Source organism: Diadema antillarum, unplaced genomic scaffold (assembly GCF_040938485.1).
Source record: "Diadema antillarum isolate AM-2024a unplaced genomic scaffold, OU_Dant_1.0 seq00000745_RagTag, whole genome shotgun sequence".
Lineage (NCBI taxonomy): Eukaryota > Metazoa > Echinodermata > Echinoidea > Diadematoida > Diadematidae > Diadema > Diadema antillarum.
Window position 1 is genome coordinate 9,956 of NW_027271642.1, and position 13,739 is coordinate 23,694.

General features: G+C 39.4%; 1 protein-coding gene across 1 annotated transcript; it reads left to right on the forward strand.

The window, feature by feature from the left end:
• The first annotated feature begins 506 nt into the window (after positions 1-506).
• On the forward strand, positions 507-10,851 carry LOC139738482 (RNA-binding protein MEX3B-like). Its single transcript, XM_071649107.1, has 2 exons — positions 507-870; positions 7,022-10,851. Exons 1-2 carry the CDS (start codon positions 645-647, stop codon positions 8,278-8,280), a joined length of 1,485 nt encoding a protein of 494 aa, XP_071505208.1. The 5' UTR covers positions 507-644; the 3' UTR covers positions 8,281-10,851.
• The last annotated feature ends 2,888 nt before the right edge of the window (positions 10,852-13,739 follow it).

Genomic DNA, 13,739 nt, shown 5'->3' on the forward strand with positions numbered 1-13,739 from the left:
TGCATGTTCACAGACAAATATACTCCCAGCAAGTAGTAAGAGAACATAATCGCTCGAAGAAATAAATACTGTGTTAATCATAATTCTACACGTGGAGCGATGAGTGTGAATCAACGTGAATCATGTTTCAGCCGAATTATAATATTTGTAGACAGCGAGCAGAGTAGAGTTGTAGACACAAAGGAATCGCAATGACACCGAAACGCGCGTGGGCTTTGCTACCTATAGAAAAATACTCTCTTGACCCACCACGGCAGAACAAAGAACCTCAGAACACATTTGGCGCGCTTTAGTCACTGCTCATGCTTGTTTCTTATCCAAATGGAATGTTTGTCCCCTGCTACACATGCTAATGAACCACTCCCTTAGCCTTGACAGCTAGCCAATCAGCAAACTCGTTAGTAAAACGTAGGCGTGGTATACGAGCTGAGGAACGTGTAATTTGTGACGTCATATACGCTGCAGCTTCGATCTTCAACGTTAGCTCTGCATGCCATTCGAAGACCGCGCCTGAAAGGAACACGACGAAACTGCTTGGATGTATACAGTGAACGTAAGAGATTCGATGCGCTGATAAATACGCTGGTCGCCTCATGAAAACTCATATTTTCTACCTCTTGTCTTGGATATAGCACAATACGAGCATGCCCAGCACACTGTTCAACGAAATGGAACATAATACTGAGGGTCTGGAGGACCACCAAAGGGCCCTCCAGTCGTTAGCCTTCAACCTTTCCATGTTGGGACTTAGCAATGAAGACGATGGACCCTCAGCTCTGGATGATAATAGGGCGAGGAAAAGCAGCAATATGACGGAATGTGTGCCCGTCCCTAGTTCGGAACATGTCGCAGAAATTGTGGGGAGACAAGGTATGCAATTTCTATGATATACCCCTGTCGAATAGTTGGTTAAGCCATTGTCAGACCTATTTTACTTGTAATGTACCTACGCTACGCTGGTTACCGTTAGTTCACTGCAAAGGGAAGAGTGTGAAACCATAACAATTTGTTCACAACGTGGTTTTGCAGTTCACTGTCTTTGTCTAGTTCGCGCGCTAGTCGATGGATAGGGTTTGCGTGTGTATAGTACCTCGCCTCGTGCTCACGTTGACAATCGCACGTTGCACGTTACTAGTGGCCAGTACATGTATTCGTACGCTGTGTGATAGGTACATTGTGTGCTCACTACTACTGACTGGTAGTAGATAAGTCGTAAGTTCGTGAGAGACAAACATGTTTCTTGGTTGATCACAGCGTTTCTCATTAATGTTAACCAACACAGGCTATGTTTTACATCCATCCACCCTTTATTCTCCTTAAATAGACTATGTATTTTATTGCTTGCCTATTTTATTTCACATCCCTAATGAGTAATAGGCCAACTATTCTTCTATGTTCTAACGACGTTAATAGACATGATAGAACCTACTGTGAATCCCAAGCCACGCTCGAGTAGTGTTTCTAACAAGTCTGCGAGTCGTGGATTCGTAGCATTGTCAAGTCTACTTAACGTTAGTAGACCCTATCTAACATTAATATGCCTAGAGCCCTCTAATTCTAAGTCTAATGATATTCAATAATTTTAGATAATTATGTAGGTTCTAGACTAACATTGTACATAATTGTTGCCTTTGGTGTCTTGTCGAAACTGCAATCTGCCCGAAGCCGAGAATCAAGAGATGGCTGAGGGAGCGTAACGTTAAGAGCTAAATTGTTTAATGTCAGACTTGGGCTGGGGGACCTAACCTTACTTGCTTGCTTTGTACTTGGTGGAGTTTACTTGGATGTAGAAACCAATATTTTCTACAGAGACGTAAAAGGTTGCTTATTTTCCCCTCCAGTCCAGGTTTCACTAGAATATGGTCTAGACCCTATCCCTCTGGGAGTCTGATATGGGCTGTACTTTCGGGATGGCTGTTCCACTGACTTCCAGTGTTTCTCGAGGATAGTTTTGAATTGGTTTCCATTTGATGCTCTGAGTCTGACAGCTGTGTCTGGCAAGGAGTTCCAGTTTTTACAACTGCAAACAGAGAAGGACTTGTGACGCAACGAATAGACCGCCTTTCTGGATCTTTGTTTTCTGACTTTCATACTGTGGCCTCTGGTTCTGGAGCTATCATTTACCAATTGGAAAAATGTGTGTAAATTTCCATCTCTAGATCAGGATTACACATGCGTGGATTATGCAGTGCCCTCACATGCATCCAATTTTGGTGCCACGTCATTTTTTTTTTCTCTTTACTATTTTTCAAAGTGGCGATGAAAATATCAGTTTGAGTTCCATGTCCTTATCTGCATCTTTGAGTTGCTACATCAAGTTTTCAGATATTCTCGTCTTCTCTGGGCAGCTGCTAAAAAATCAGAAATCCACCTAACAATAACATACAGATTGTGCTGTCATACATCCTGTGTAAGCTGATACTTTTGTGTACAGATATTTTCGCGAATGAGGAGGTTACGGACATTTTTGTGAGATATTTTGGTGAATTGACATCGAGGCTATTGTTAAGTGCATTTTTGCGCATTAAATTTGTGGTCTAACTGTGATTCACGAAATTCGCAAAAACTAAACCCTCGCGAAAATAACGGCCTATAGGCCTACAGACAGTACATTGCATTATAGAGTCTCTAGTGATATGCATCATTGGCTATGTGAGAGCGATCCACAAATCCGCTGCTGTACTGTGCACACAGTTGGGTCGTGAGAAGGCATCACTGCAAGTGTACGTTTGTACATTGTGAATGCACATGTCTTTGCACATCTAGTATTCATGTTAGCTAACTTGATTTGATTTCAATGGTTATGTAGACGTCTGCTTGTTCCTACTACACTGTACTAGCCAAGATGCTAGTGTAGCTTTGTAGTACATTTTAGAATGACTCGATCACCTAAATGTTTGTGTGCATTTTAATTTCGTGAATTTTGCAAGAACCAAGATTTGCAAAATAAAAATGCACGTAAAAGTTCATGTCTACACTAGATTCTATGTATGCATTGAATGTTAGAGGCAGCTCGCGAAAATTTCATGCCGCAAAAAAGGCCATTGGCTTCAATTCGCGAAAATTTCAGGCCACAAAAATATTGTGTTATACAGTAGATCTACATGTAGACTCTATACTGTTCACCAGCAATTGGTCGCAGTGTGTACTGTACTATTGAATACACATATTTTAGTGCAGCCATTGGTATGTGAATATACTTACTTACTTGGAGTTTACTTGGATGTAGAGACGTAAAGCGTTGCTTATTTGCCCCTCCAGGTTTCATTGTCCCTCTGATATGGGCTGTACTTTAGGTACCTGTATTTTTACTTTATGTATGATACATACATAAGCTGTATAGCAATGCTGTAGAATTTTAATGTGTAAAAATGTCAAAATTAATTATAAATATTTCAATTTCACCTGACCTTGTATACTCAGATACAAGTATTCGAAGTTGTGAATTTTGGGGGGATTATTTTGTACATGACAGAAAAATTATTCTACAACAAGTTGAAAAAAAAGTTGTACACTAGCGCATTGTGCTAGCGTGTAATTACCCTTATACATGTACACTGTATGCAGTGGCTTCAGATCAGAAAAATAATAAGGTAACCAAATAGTAAGGACCTCCCGCATCGCCTTTCTTGGAAAATCTGGATGAAAAACTACTTTTCTTATTATATTTGACCTTCCTTCATGATTGTGGTACAAATGTATGTGATGTACAATGTACATGTAGAGTGCATTTATTCCTGTTATCCAGCCACTCTGGTCATGGATACAGTCAGACATTGTTTGGTTGATAAAGACCTAGATGCTTGTGGCTGTTTGAAATGCCAAATTTTTAGGAGACAAATCATCACAATAATGATAAACCTTGAAATGTTGGCCACATCTGCTCCATAATGCTACTGCAATGTACTAGCAGTTTCTATTGATTAACTGTATTGATAATTTGGACCTGCAATTTCATTTTTCTGCAAAATTTCATGGATTTTAGTTAGGAAACTTGATTTTACATCCTGCTATTCTTTAGATATTATGTGTAATCACCAGTAAAGCACACGCTGAATGGTTTATGAAAGTGATACTCTGTGTAAAATTGTAATAAACTTATATGAGCTGATATCCAAGTAGAGTACAGTATGTACTCAAATGTAGGTGCTACACAAAACATGTGATAGAGAATTTGGCCTTGTATTAATTGCTGTATGATAAATATCAAAGCTGCTAACTCAGACTAGCTTTGTATTTGATCTGCAGAATGCAAACACCTTGCTTACCAGCGAAGCTTTAAGTCAAATTATGTCCAAAACCTAGAGGTATTGGCCCCCAAAAGAATTAAAAAAAAAAAAAAAATTGTACACTGACTCTGCAGTTAAGAACTTGTAAATAGGTATTCTACTCATTCTAGCAGGAATTAATTGGATTGAAATATTTGCTGGACACTAAAATTGTGCAGCACTTTATGCTGGAAAAACAAACAAAACATAATTGCAATGGATACAGCTTTGCTTTCATTCTTGCCTGACCTGCTGTGTTTCCTTGAACCTCTGCTGTGTTTTCTAGTACAACTTTTTGAGGTCAGCTTATTTTGCCAGATGTTATCAAATAAATGAGATAGAATTCCATAAACTTTATGACATGTCTTCAACAAGATGACCAACCAAATTTGAATTAGAAGGCAGAATGTTTGAAAAATTTCCAGTTTGTTTGTATGGGTAATCTTTGTCAACTGAGTGCTCTTGTCTTTTCAGGGTCAACATGTATTGCACCTAGAGAATTACACTATAATTGCATGACAGGGGAAGGAGAATTCAGTTCACAATACGGAACTAATGGTCATTTCAATTGATGGTCATAATTTTACAAACTGGACACACACAAATTACAAAACACATCTGAAAATGTTAATCACTACACCAATATCAAGTATGTAGTGCAGGCATCTCTTTACATTCCATGCAGTTTAGAGTTATTAAAGGGACATTATTTATCAGTACAGTTTAGGTAATTCTTTTTGAACACTACACTAGAGTTCCTTCCGATGTATTTTTGGAATAAAATAAATTTGTTTGTGAAATAAAATCAATATTGCACAGAGCAATGTTTGTAAAAAGCCTTTAAGTAATAGCTTAGATGCACACTGTATTACTTATAGAATTGGCATAATATTCTCATAAGTTGTAGACTCAAGTAAGCATGTGATTTTATGTACCTGTGAGTCTTTGGATTATCAGTGTTAATGCGCCATGCGTTGTTGGTTGGATTGCTATTGCTATAGCCTAGGCATATGATGATTGTAAAGTTCTCAAGGTAGTGTACTTTCATTGGGGAATGAAATGCATTTCCTGTTTCCCTGTAAGTTTATTCACTTGTATAATTGCCTGTTCTTTAAAAGAAAAATAAAGGTTGTTTAACTGTAAAAGTGGATATTTTCATGTGAGTAATTTTTTCGCACTCGGCTGGGTAAGAGGAGTTCTGCATGTTTTAATTACACGTAATAAAAACATGAACTGGGCCCACACAGACATGGCATACAAAAATATTACCGTGTTTTTATTTGGTTGCGCGAAATGTGTGAAAATGTCTACACCACCAAAATATCCACTTTTACAGTACAACTATGTCTTATAGGAATAATGCTCCATCTATTTCTGAAGTAAAGTTAAGTGCCAGCCCCCCCTTTTTTTTTTGGGGGGGGGGGGTTGATTAAAATCAATGTTTTAAAGATTATTTGCCAGTGAATTGCACTGTGTTTTTAGTAGGTTTGTTTTAATTTATAACTTCAAGAATAATTATGTCAGAGGGCATGGGGGGGGGGGGGATGTGGATGGACCTATGACATTCCCCCCCCCCCCAAAAAAAAAAAAGCAAACACAACCATACATTTGTAATCGATACTCTGTAGTATATAATGTTTATCACCCTGGAAACAATACTTGATATTCTCTTCTGAAACCAACCCACTCCAACGCCAACAGGAAGCTGCAATGCATGAAGAGCTTCTTCTCATACTGCACACACCATTGTAAACACGAACGAGAAGCCCCACCATTGCATATAATGCATACATGTATTCTCGGGGTCTAGAAAGTGTGCATGCTTCTTGGCGCGTTGCCAGAACCAAGGGACGTTTGTGATCTGGGGGATTCAACTTTTCTAGCCTGTTTTCAGAGTTGTCCTTGACAAGAATGGACATTGTTGTCACAAAATGGGCTTGTTCAGTATATTACAGAATCACCAAGGATTAAAAAAAAAATAAGTGTTTAAATTTTATGGCAAGGGACTTCGCTCGCATCCAGCTGTTACTTACAATGAATATCTGCGAGCCCCACACTAATTCTGTGCTGGATGCAACATTAGCAATGTTTTACGTTTTCATGTCAGTGCTGGTATTGCTAATGTAAAGAAGGCAAATCTGAAAAAAAAAAAGGAAGGAAGCAAAGAACAAAACCAGCATCGTATGGCAGGTACACAAGCTGCCAAACTTGGCTTGAATACTTTGCACCGAGGTACATCATGTTAATGCGTATGAAGATATGCTACACTCCTTTTGTATTTCACCCAAGTACCAGTACTGTAAAAGTGGAAATTTTCGCGGTGTTCAAATTTTCGCGCATTTCGTGCAACCAGAAACTAGTGCGAAAATAAAAGCACGCGAATATTTTTGCTTGCCATATGTGCCTGTGCATGATGTCTTGATTCCGCGGAATTAAAAACACGCGAAACTCTTCCGACCCGACCAATCGCGAAAAATAAGTCACGCGAAAATATCCACTTTTACAGTATTTGTAAGATGAATGGACCTTTGAACAGTAAAATCAGCAAGTAATGTTTACATTATTTTTACATGAATTATTTTCACTTGGCACTTTCTCAGATTGGTGCATATTTGATGCTGTGTTGACATGTTCAATTTCATCAGTGTCCATTTTTTTCGAAGAGTTGCAGATTTTACTTATCGTTGTTAAAGCTTTTACCGAAAACTTTATATTTATGAAGTATTCTCCTTCTTTTTTCGTTTTTAATGCAGGTTGCAAAATCAAGGCCTTGAGAGCTAAAACCAACACGTACATCAAGACGCCAGTTCGTGGTGAGGAGCCAATCTTCGTTGTAACAGGGAGGAAGGAAGATGTTGCGGCAGCAAAGCGGGAAATCTTGCAGGCAGCCGAGCACTTCAGTCAGATCAGAGCAAGGCGAAACCAGGGTCATTCTGGCGTGCCACCAGGCCCGCCGCCTCCCAACATCCCGGGCCAGACCACAATCCAGGTGCGGGTACCATACCGGGTCGTCGGGCTGGTGGTTGGGCCAAAAGGAGCCACGATCAAGAGGATACAGCAGCAGACAAACACGTACATCGTCACGCCCAGCAGAGATAACGAGCCCGTATTTGAGGTAACAGGACTTCCCGAGAGTGTGGAGAGAGCGCGGGAGGAGATTGAGGCGCACATTGCCATGCGCACTGGAGGGCTGATCGATTCTACGAGCCCCGAGGATGATTTTGCCAGCAACGGCACAGATAGGGGGATGGTGGACGACGTCAATTTGTACAAGACGGGTCCCAGTCCCTTTGCACAGCCTGTTGGGGGCAACAAGCCCATCATTCAGAGGAGCAGCAGTGACAACTACTTCTTCCCGCCCAACATCACTGCGGCCACGACTTCAACCACCACGACAGGTAACTCAGAGTTCAACCCACTTGCCACCACGTTTGCGAACAGGTCTGCCTACAATCTCTTCAACGGCTCGTCTCCGGAGCTTGGGATGGAATCGCCCAACTACGAGGCGCCCATCCCTCCGGCCGGGATGACCGGCCCGCAGCACATCTCCATGTGGCAGGATCTGACAGCAGGCGTCGGCCCAGCTTACTGCATCCCCCCTGCCCAGGTCTCCCGGAGGAGCAGCAGTATCAGCTCAACGTCGGGGAGCAACGAGCCTGTAGTCAACGGCATCAACGAGCACCCGCCAGCTAGGCGTATCAGGAGTGATCCTCTCAACGGTGGGCTGTCTGTGCTGCCGTCGATTACGCCCCTTCCGTCAGCTTTCCCCGTCACGTCCTCGAGCAGCACCTGCAGCAGCCCGACGGATTCGATTGGGTCCGGGTCCCTGACGGCGCAGAGCAAGAAGCAGTGCATGGTATGCAGCGACCACGACATCGTTGCAGCACTGGTGCCGTGCGGCCACAATCTCTTCTGTATGGAATGTGCCAACTCGCTGATCAACAAGGAAAATTCTGTATGTCCTATGTGCCAAGAGCCTGTTACCCAAGCCATTCGAATCCAATTCACGTAGAAATACGCCCCTGGATGAGACTGGCGCTTGTCCCCCCCCCCTGTATGTACACATTCTTGTTGAGTTTCAACATAAAAATCTATATAAAGTACTCCCCTCAAAGATATTTTTTCATATGAATTTTGTTATATTTCTTATTTTTAGAGGTCAACATTTTTGTCTATTTGAGTTGTGAGTGAAAGAAGAGTGTTTTCGTATAAAATGCAAATATTCATTTTTTTATCTAAGTATTGATATTGTAGTAGAAGATATTATGAAGGACATCAAGTATTTTATTCATCATACAATAAAAAGCAAAGATTTCTATTTGATACAATATGTCTACAGAATAAAGGTCTTATTTAAGTTGAATTTATCTGCTGGATGTTTTGTAAGAGCTTTATTTAAGAGAGAGCATTCAGCTTGTACAGTAAACTATTGATACAAGAGAAACAGAGTATCTGAATAGTATTAAACAAAGAGTTTTCATTCTATAGCATATTTGACGTGTAACCATGACACTTTCAGTTATACAAAAAAAGAGAAAAAAACCATGGAAATGATGAAATATATATAAGTATTACGTCAAGTATATTTTACCCTGTTGATATTTTAAATAGCGACGATAGAGGTTATTTTTATTCTATTTGTATGGAGGGACAGGAACCCCACGCGATGGTGCCCGCCATTTGGCCAAGCATATAATCTGACATACTCTATTGTATTTGTACAAAAAAGAAAAGATGTGAACAACTGTCGTATTATGTTGCACATTGTTTTAGTTGTATTTTTTATTTTTAATATATTTCAAAGCAGTCTTTTAGTATATGATGTATGTGTAGCTTTGATATATCGACCAAATATTCCATGGTAACGAGGACGTTCTAACTGAAAATACTGACGAACTTCTGATTTTCCATGCTTAAAGCCCAACCTGCATTCAGCCAAAAGATGTATTTCACGATAAACGTTCAGAAAAAAAAAAGAAAGTTTTATTTTTTGTCACAACTGAAAGAAGTTCAATATGTAATTGATTTGTTGCCGAGATGTGATTGTGTGCTGGTTTTGTACTTCAAAACAAGTTCTTTTGTTTTTGCTCCGTTTTCAGACAATTTATGAGAAAGGTTGCATCCACTGGCTTGGAGAAAGTGTATGAATTTTTCTCAATGTTTACCAGTTTTGCCAAGTTTTCAGATATTATGAGAAGAAATGATATAATTATATATTAAGATATAGAAATCTAGACATATGAATGAGAGAAAAGAATTGCTATTTTTGTAGGTAAAAAATAGGGTTGATTCCTGAGAAAAAAAAGAAAGTGATATTAAGAATTGCTGCAAATGTTTCATTGAAATTTTCCTATCGGTCGCCAACGTTTTTACATTGGTGTTGTTGTTCACAGTGCACTGTTGACGCTAGTTTTCAATTCAACCAACTCCTGCATGTTTCGTGTTCTGTGACTCGATCAAGAACTACACCCGATCTTTTTTGTTACCCCAACCAACTATTTATCTATAATTCTCTGACCCACCAGTGTCTTAAAATGACCAAGAAATAACCTCTCTAAACAAATTTTATTTTTTGCCAGTGTGATGTGGTTTTCCATGGACAAATATGAAAACTCACAATGTACTCGGAAAACAGATATCAGCTCTCAAAAAAAGGAAAAAAAAAAGAAATTTTTTTATCTTGTGTCACCTTGTCAAAGTCTTTGTGTGCGAATTGTGTGGTGTATGTGTTCTGTGTCCGAAGAAGACAGATTTATTGTATGAAAGATTATTTGTGACCAAAATGTGAAGTCTATGTGTATAAACTGTAAATGTTATTTTTGTTATATTATTACAAAAAATGCAATCAGTAAGTAGTAGCAAGAGAGGAGAATACATACGTGTATATCCAATATCTCGATTGTAACCAAACGTTACTCTGGACATATCCGTTTGTCATGAACATTTTGTCGCAAAGGTGCAAGTAACTGAACATATTGTAGACCTCCCCCCTGTACCATTTCTCAGTTCACAGTACTTGTCCTATACAGACGTTGTATGCAGAAGGTTTTTCTTGAGGATTAGGCAGTAGTGTAGGCCCCTCCCCTTATTCCTAAACTAGGGATGATACATGTAGATCAACCCATCTTCTAGTGATTTTCTTCTTTGACATAGCAGAGTAGTGAGTATTTCACCATTGTATTTCATTCGTTCTGCCAGAAATCAGTATTTTTTTATTTTCCCTTTTCCATTTTCCTATTGTGTGTAATTTTGACGATCTATAAAATCGATAGAGCTGACTTCTCTTTAGTTTAACTATGCAAACACAATAATGCCAGTTTTTCTTAACAAGGTTTTGCATATTGTCTAAATATTTTAACTGTATTTTTCGAATTGATAATCATTACAGAGTAACTTTCATATGATTAAATTTGATACTCAAATATGATCATTTAGCCTAATAATTATTCAATGATAGAAATATGACTATTGGTCAAATTATATAGTATTTATCAAAACTTTCAACCCAGTACTGTTCTGTAATAATGTCTGTAAAAATGCAACATTTAGCAAGTTCTTCATAATCCAGGTGCATTACACACATTACCATCAAGTGATATCATCCTGGTATGACAAAGAAGGTTCATATTTCTTTTTTCGCGAAGGTTCATCTGAATATTTGAAAAGTGTTTATCAAGGATTGATGTGTATATCGACTTGCACAAACAGTCAAGAGAATGGAATGGCTTGTGAAATGAAAAAAAAAAAGTTTTCAGTGTTGTAACACCTTTTTAACCTGTTCATGCAAAAGAATTCCAGAGAAAGAATTATTAAAAGTTGTGTTCAAGCAATAAAAGCTTAAATTTGTTCAGAAATTCAAAAACCTTAATTGTTGTTTGTACTCATCCTTTATTTTGATATTTTCGTGTGTCGGCATGTGTGAATGCATTCTCAGAGCTAACCCTGTGATAGTGGTGGAGATTCAGACTGATTACAGTCAACCTCGCTCGCATAAATGGAATAATCGCCAAAGTCGAAAGTCTATTCAAGTCCTCTTCTCTTTATATTCTATTGATTTAATCCTCGTAAGTCAAATTTTCTCCAAGTTGAATTTATTTCTTCAGACCAATAGATTTCACTTGGGTAAGGTTGACTATATTTGTAAACCTCGGTGTACCACAACACTGCACACATCATATCAATTATACCTAGAGGAATGCATACTGTACTATTTCCCAGTGAACTGCAGCATGCATTTACTCTTTGTATACAATGGTCACATTTGCTATCTTCATTCCAAATTTATCATGGGATTGTGTGATGAGGGTTAGATCATAATGTATAGCCTACACAGAGGCTATCGAGGATATTTTTACTGCTTCGTTTTACCATCATCTCACATGCACATATCAGTTTGTACATATGGGGCAAATTTTGTCTGTTTTCATTTCTTCATTTTCTGTGTAGGGCCAGCTTGTTTTGGTTAACGTATTGCTCAGCCACCCATTGCATTTTATTCTATCAATAGCTTTGCTCGTCGCCCAGCGCACAATGCACAGGGGCTTTGATGTACGCTTGTATTAATGGGCCATGTCGAGTAACCTCTTTTTAACCTCACAGAAGTTTGATTGTTGTGTGTCTGTATAGAGAGAGAGGGAGAGAGATTTTATTTTGGGGTGTTTTGTTGTTATTTTTCAGTGAAATCTGAGGAAGTGTCTGCAAAGAGATTGTTGGTGGTATGCTGTGTACTGTGAATACTGCAGGACAAAACAATGCTTATGGTGTTCCTGGAGAAAATTTTGTTGACTGGAGCCATTATTCGTGAACATACACTTCACACACACACACACACACACACACACACACACACACACACACACACACACACACACACACACACATATATATACACACAAACAACAAAGAAAATACATACAAGTATCTATGTTAAATGTTTGATCAAAATAATACAGGTTTGGCTCTGCTTGATATATCACAGGCAATGTAATATTCAGATGTTCGTTAGGGAGTCGGTGTATAAAAGGATGAGCTGGAGTCTGTACAGTGTGTGTAATGGGACAACAAATGAGAGCTAATCTCCAGATTTTATCTAGCTGTCCAAATGCACATTGGGAAGCAGGTTAGAACCCACATCCAGGGAAGCATGGTGTGGTGTATCAATGCTCTAGTAGAGACGAAAAACTTGTGTGTAAGTAGGCATAAACCATTATGCTCTTCATCTGCTCTGGTATGTATAAAGCACAAAGAAAGAAAAAAGGGGTAGATAGAGAGAGAGAGAGAGAGAGAGAAGAAAAGGGGTTTGTTGGTACAATATGTCACCCTATAAGTTAGCAAATTTAAACAAATTCTCCCCCTTTGCCAGATCCCACTCTGAAGATCCTTTTTGTTTCTTTCGTTGTTTATGGAAAAAAGTCAAACAATGGGTACATTGTACAAGAATCATTGTACTATGTACAATTATACCAAAACCTGAAGATCTTGCTGAAAATGTGCACTCTCCACCACTTGCAATAAAACATCCCCAGTGAAATCTAAGTAGCTTCATGGACTTTCTCTCAGCAATGACACAAAAAAGGGACGCTTTCTATAATAACGACCTTTTGTTCTTATTTCGTATTTTTTATCCTGTGGAGAATCACAAAGGTAGAAGCATTGGACAAATACAGGAAAGATCAACAGGAGATACATGTATGATACAGTGTACAAGGAAGATCTAACAGGAATGATGAAAGAAAAAGGGGGTTGAAAGGTTTAGATAAGAAGAAATACATTGTAGACAGTAGAGCATGTTGGGCTGCTGTGGTGGAAAGAAAGCATGTGGGCTGGTGGGGGTGGGGACAAAGGCTCGGGGTAACAAAGAGACTGCAAGAGCCCTCTTTGTCAACGCGTTTCTAGAAGGAAATGTACGAGAGAAGAAAGGATTAGCCAACCCCCCCTTCCATATCACATCAATTGCCTAGCAGACTGTGGCCAATTTAACAAAGGCCCATCCACTCTCTTGCAGTTGCTTTATGAAGCTGAGGAATAAGATAGGGGTAAAGGGGGGGGGGGGGGTGGGGGTGAAGCATGAAAGAGAAAGAAAGAGGGAGAGAGATGGAAAGGGAAGGTGGGGGGGGGGGAGATCAGCTTTGCCTCGTGGTTTGTAGAGCAGAGCAATTAATGCGACTGGCCCAAAGTGAACCAATGCTCCGAGAACCCAAGCAGAGAAGCGGGCGAACAAACAGAGAATGCAACGGTACGCCAGGCAGACAAAGGCAGTCTGCAGGTTGTGCAGGGGTCGTCCGGTCTCACGGAAACACCGCTTTTCTTTTCTCTCCTCTTTCTTCCATCCCCAAACGATAGTTCATTGTAAATCCCGACTATGATCGATCACTTTTTTTCTTAAGTTGTTTGAATATCTTTTTCTAATCTATCATTTACAGTGCTCCTGTGTCTCAATCTATATTGTAGTCCCTGATTTACTTGTACATG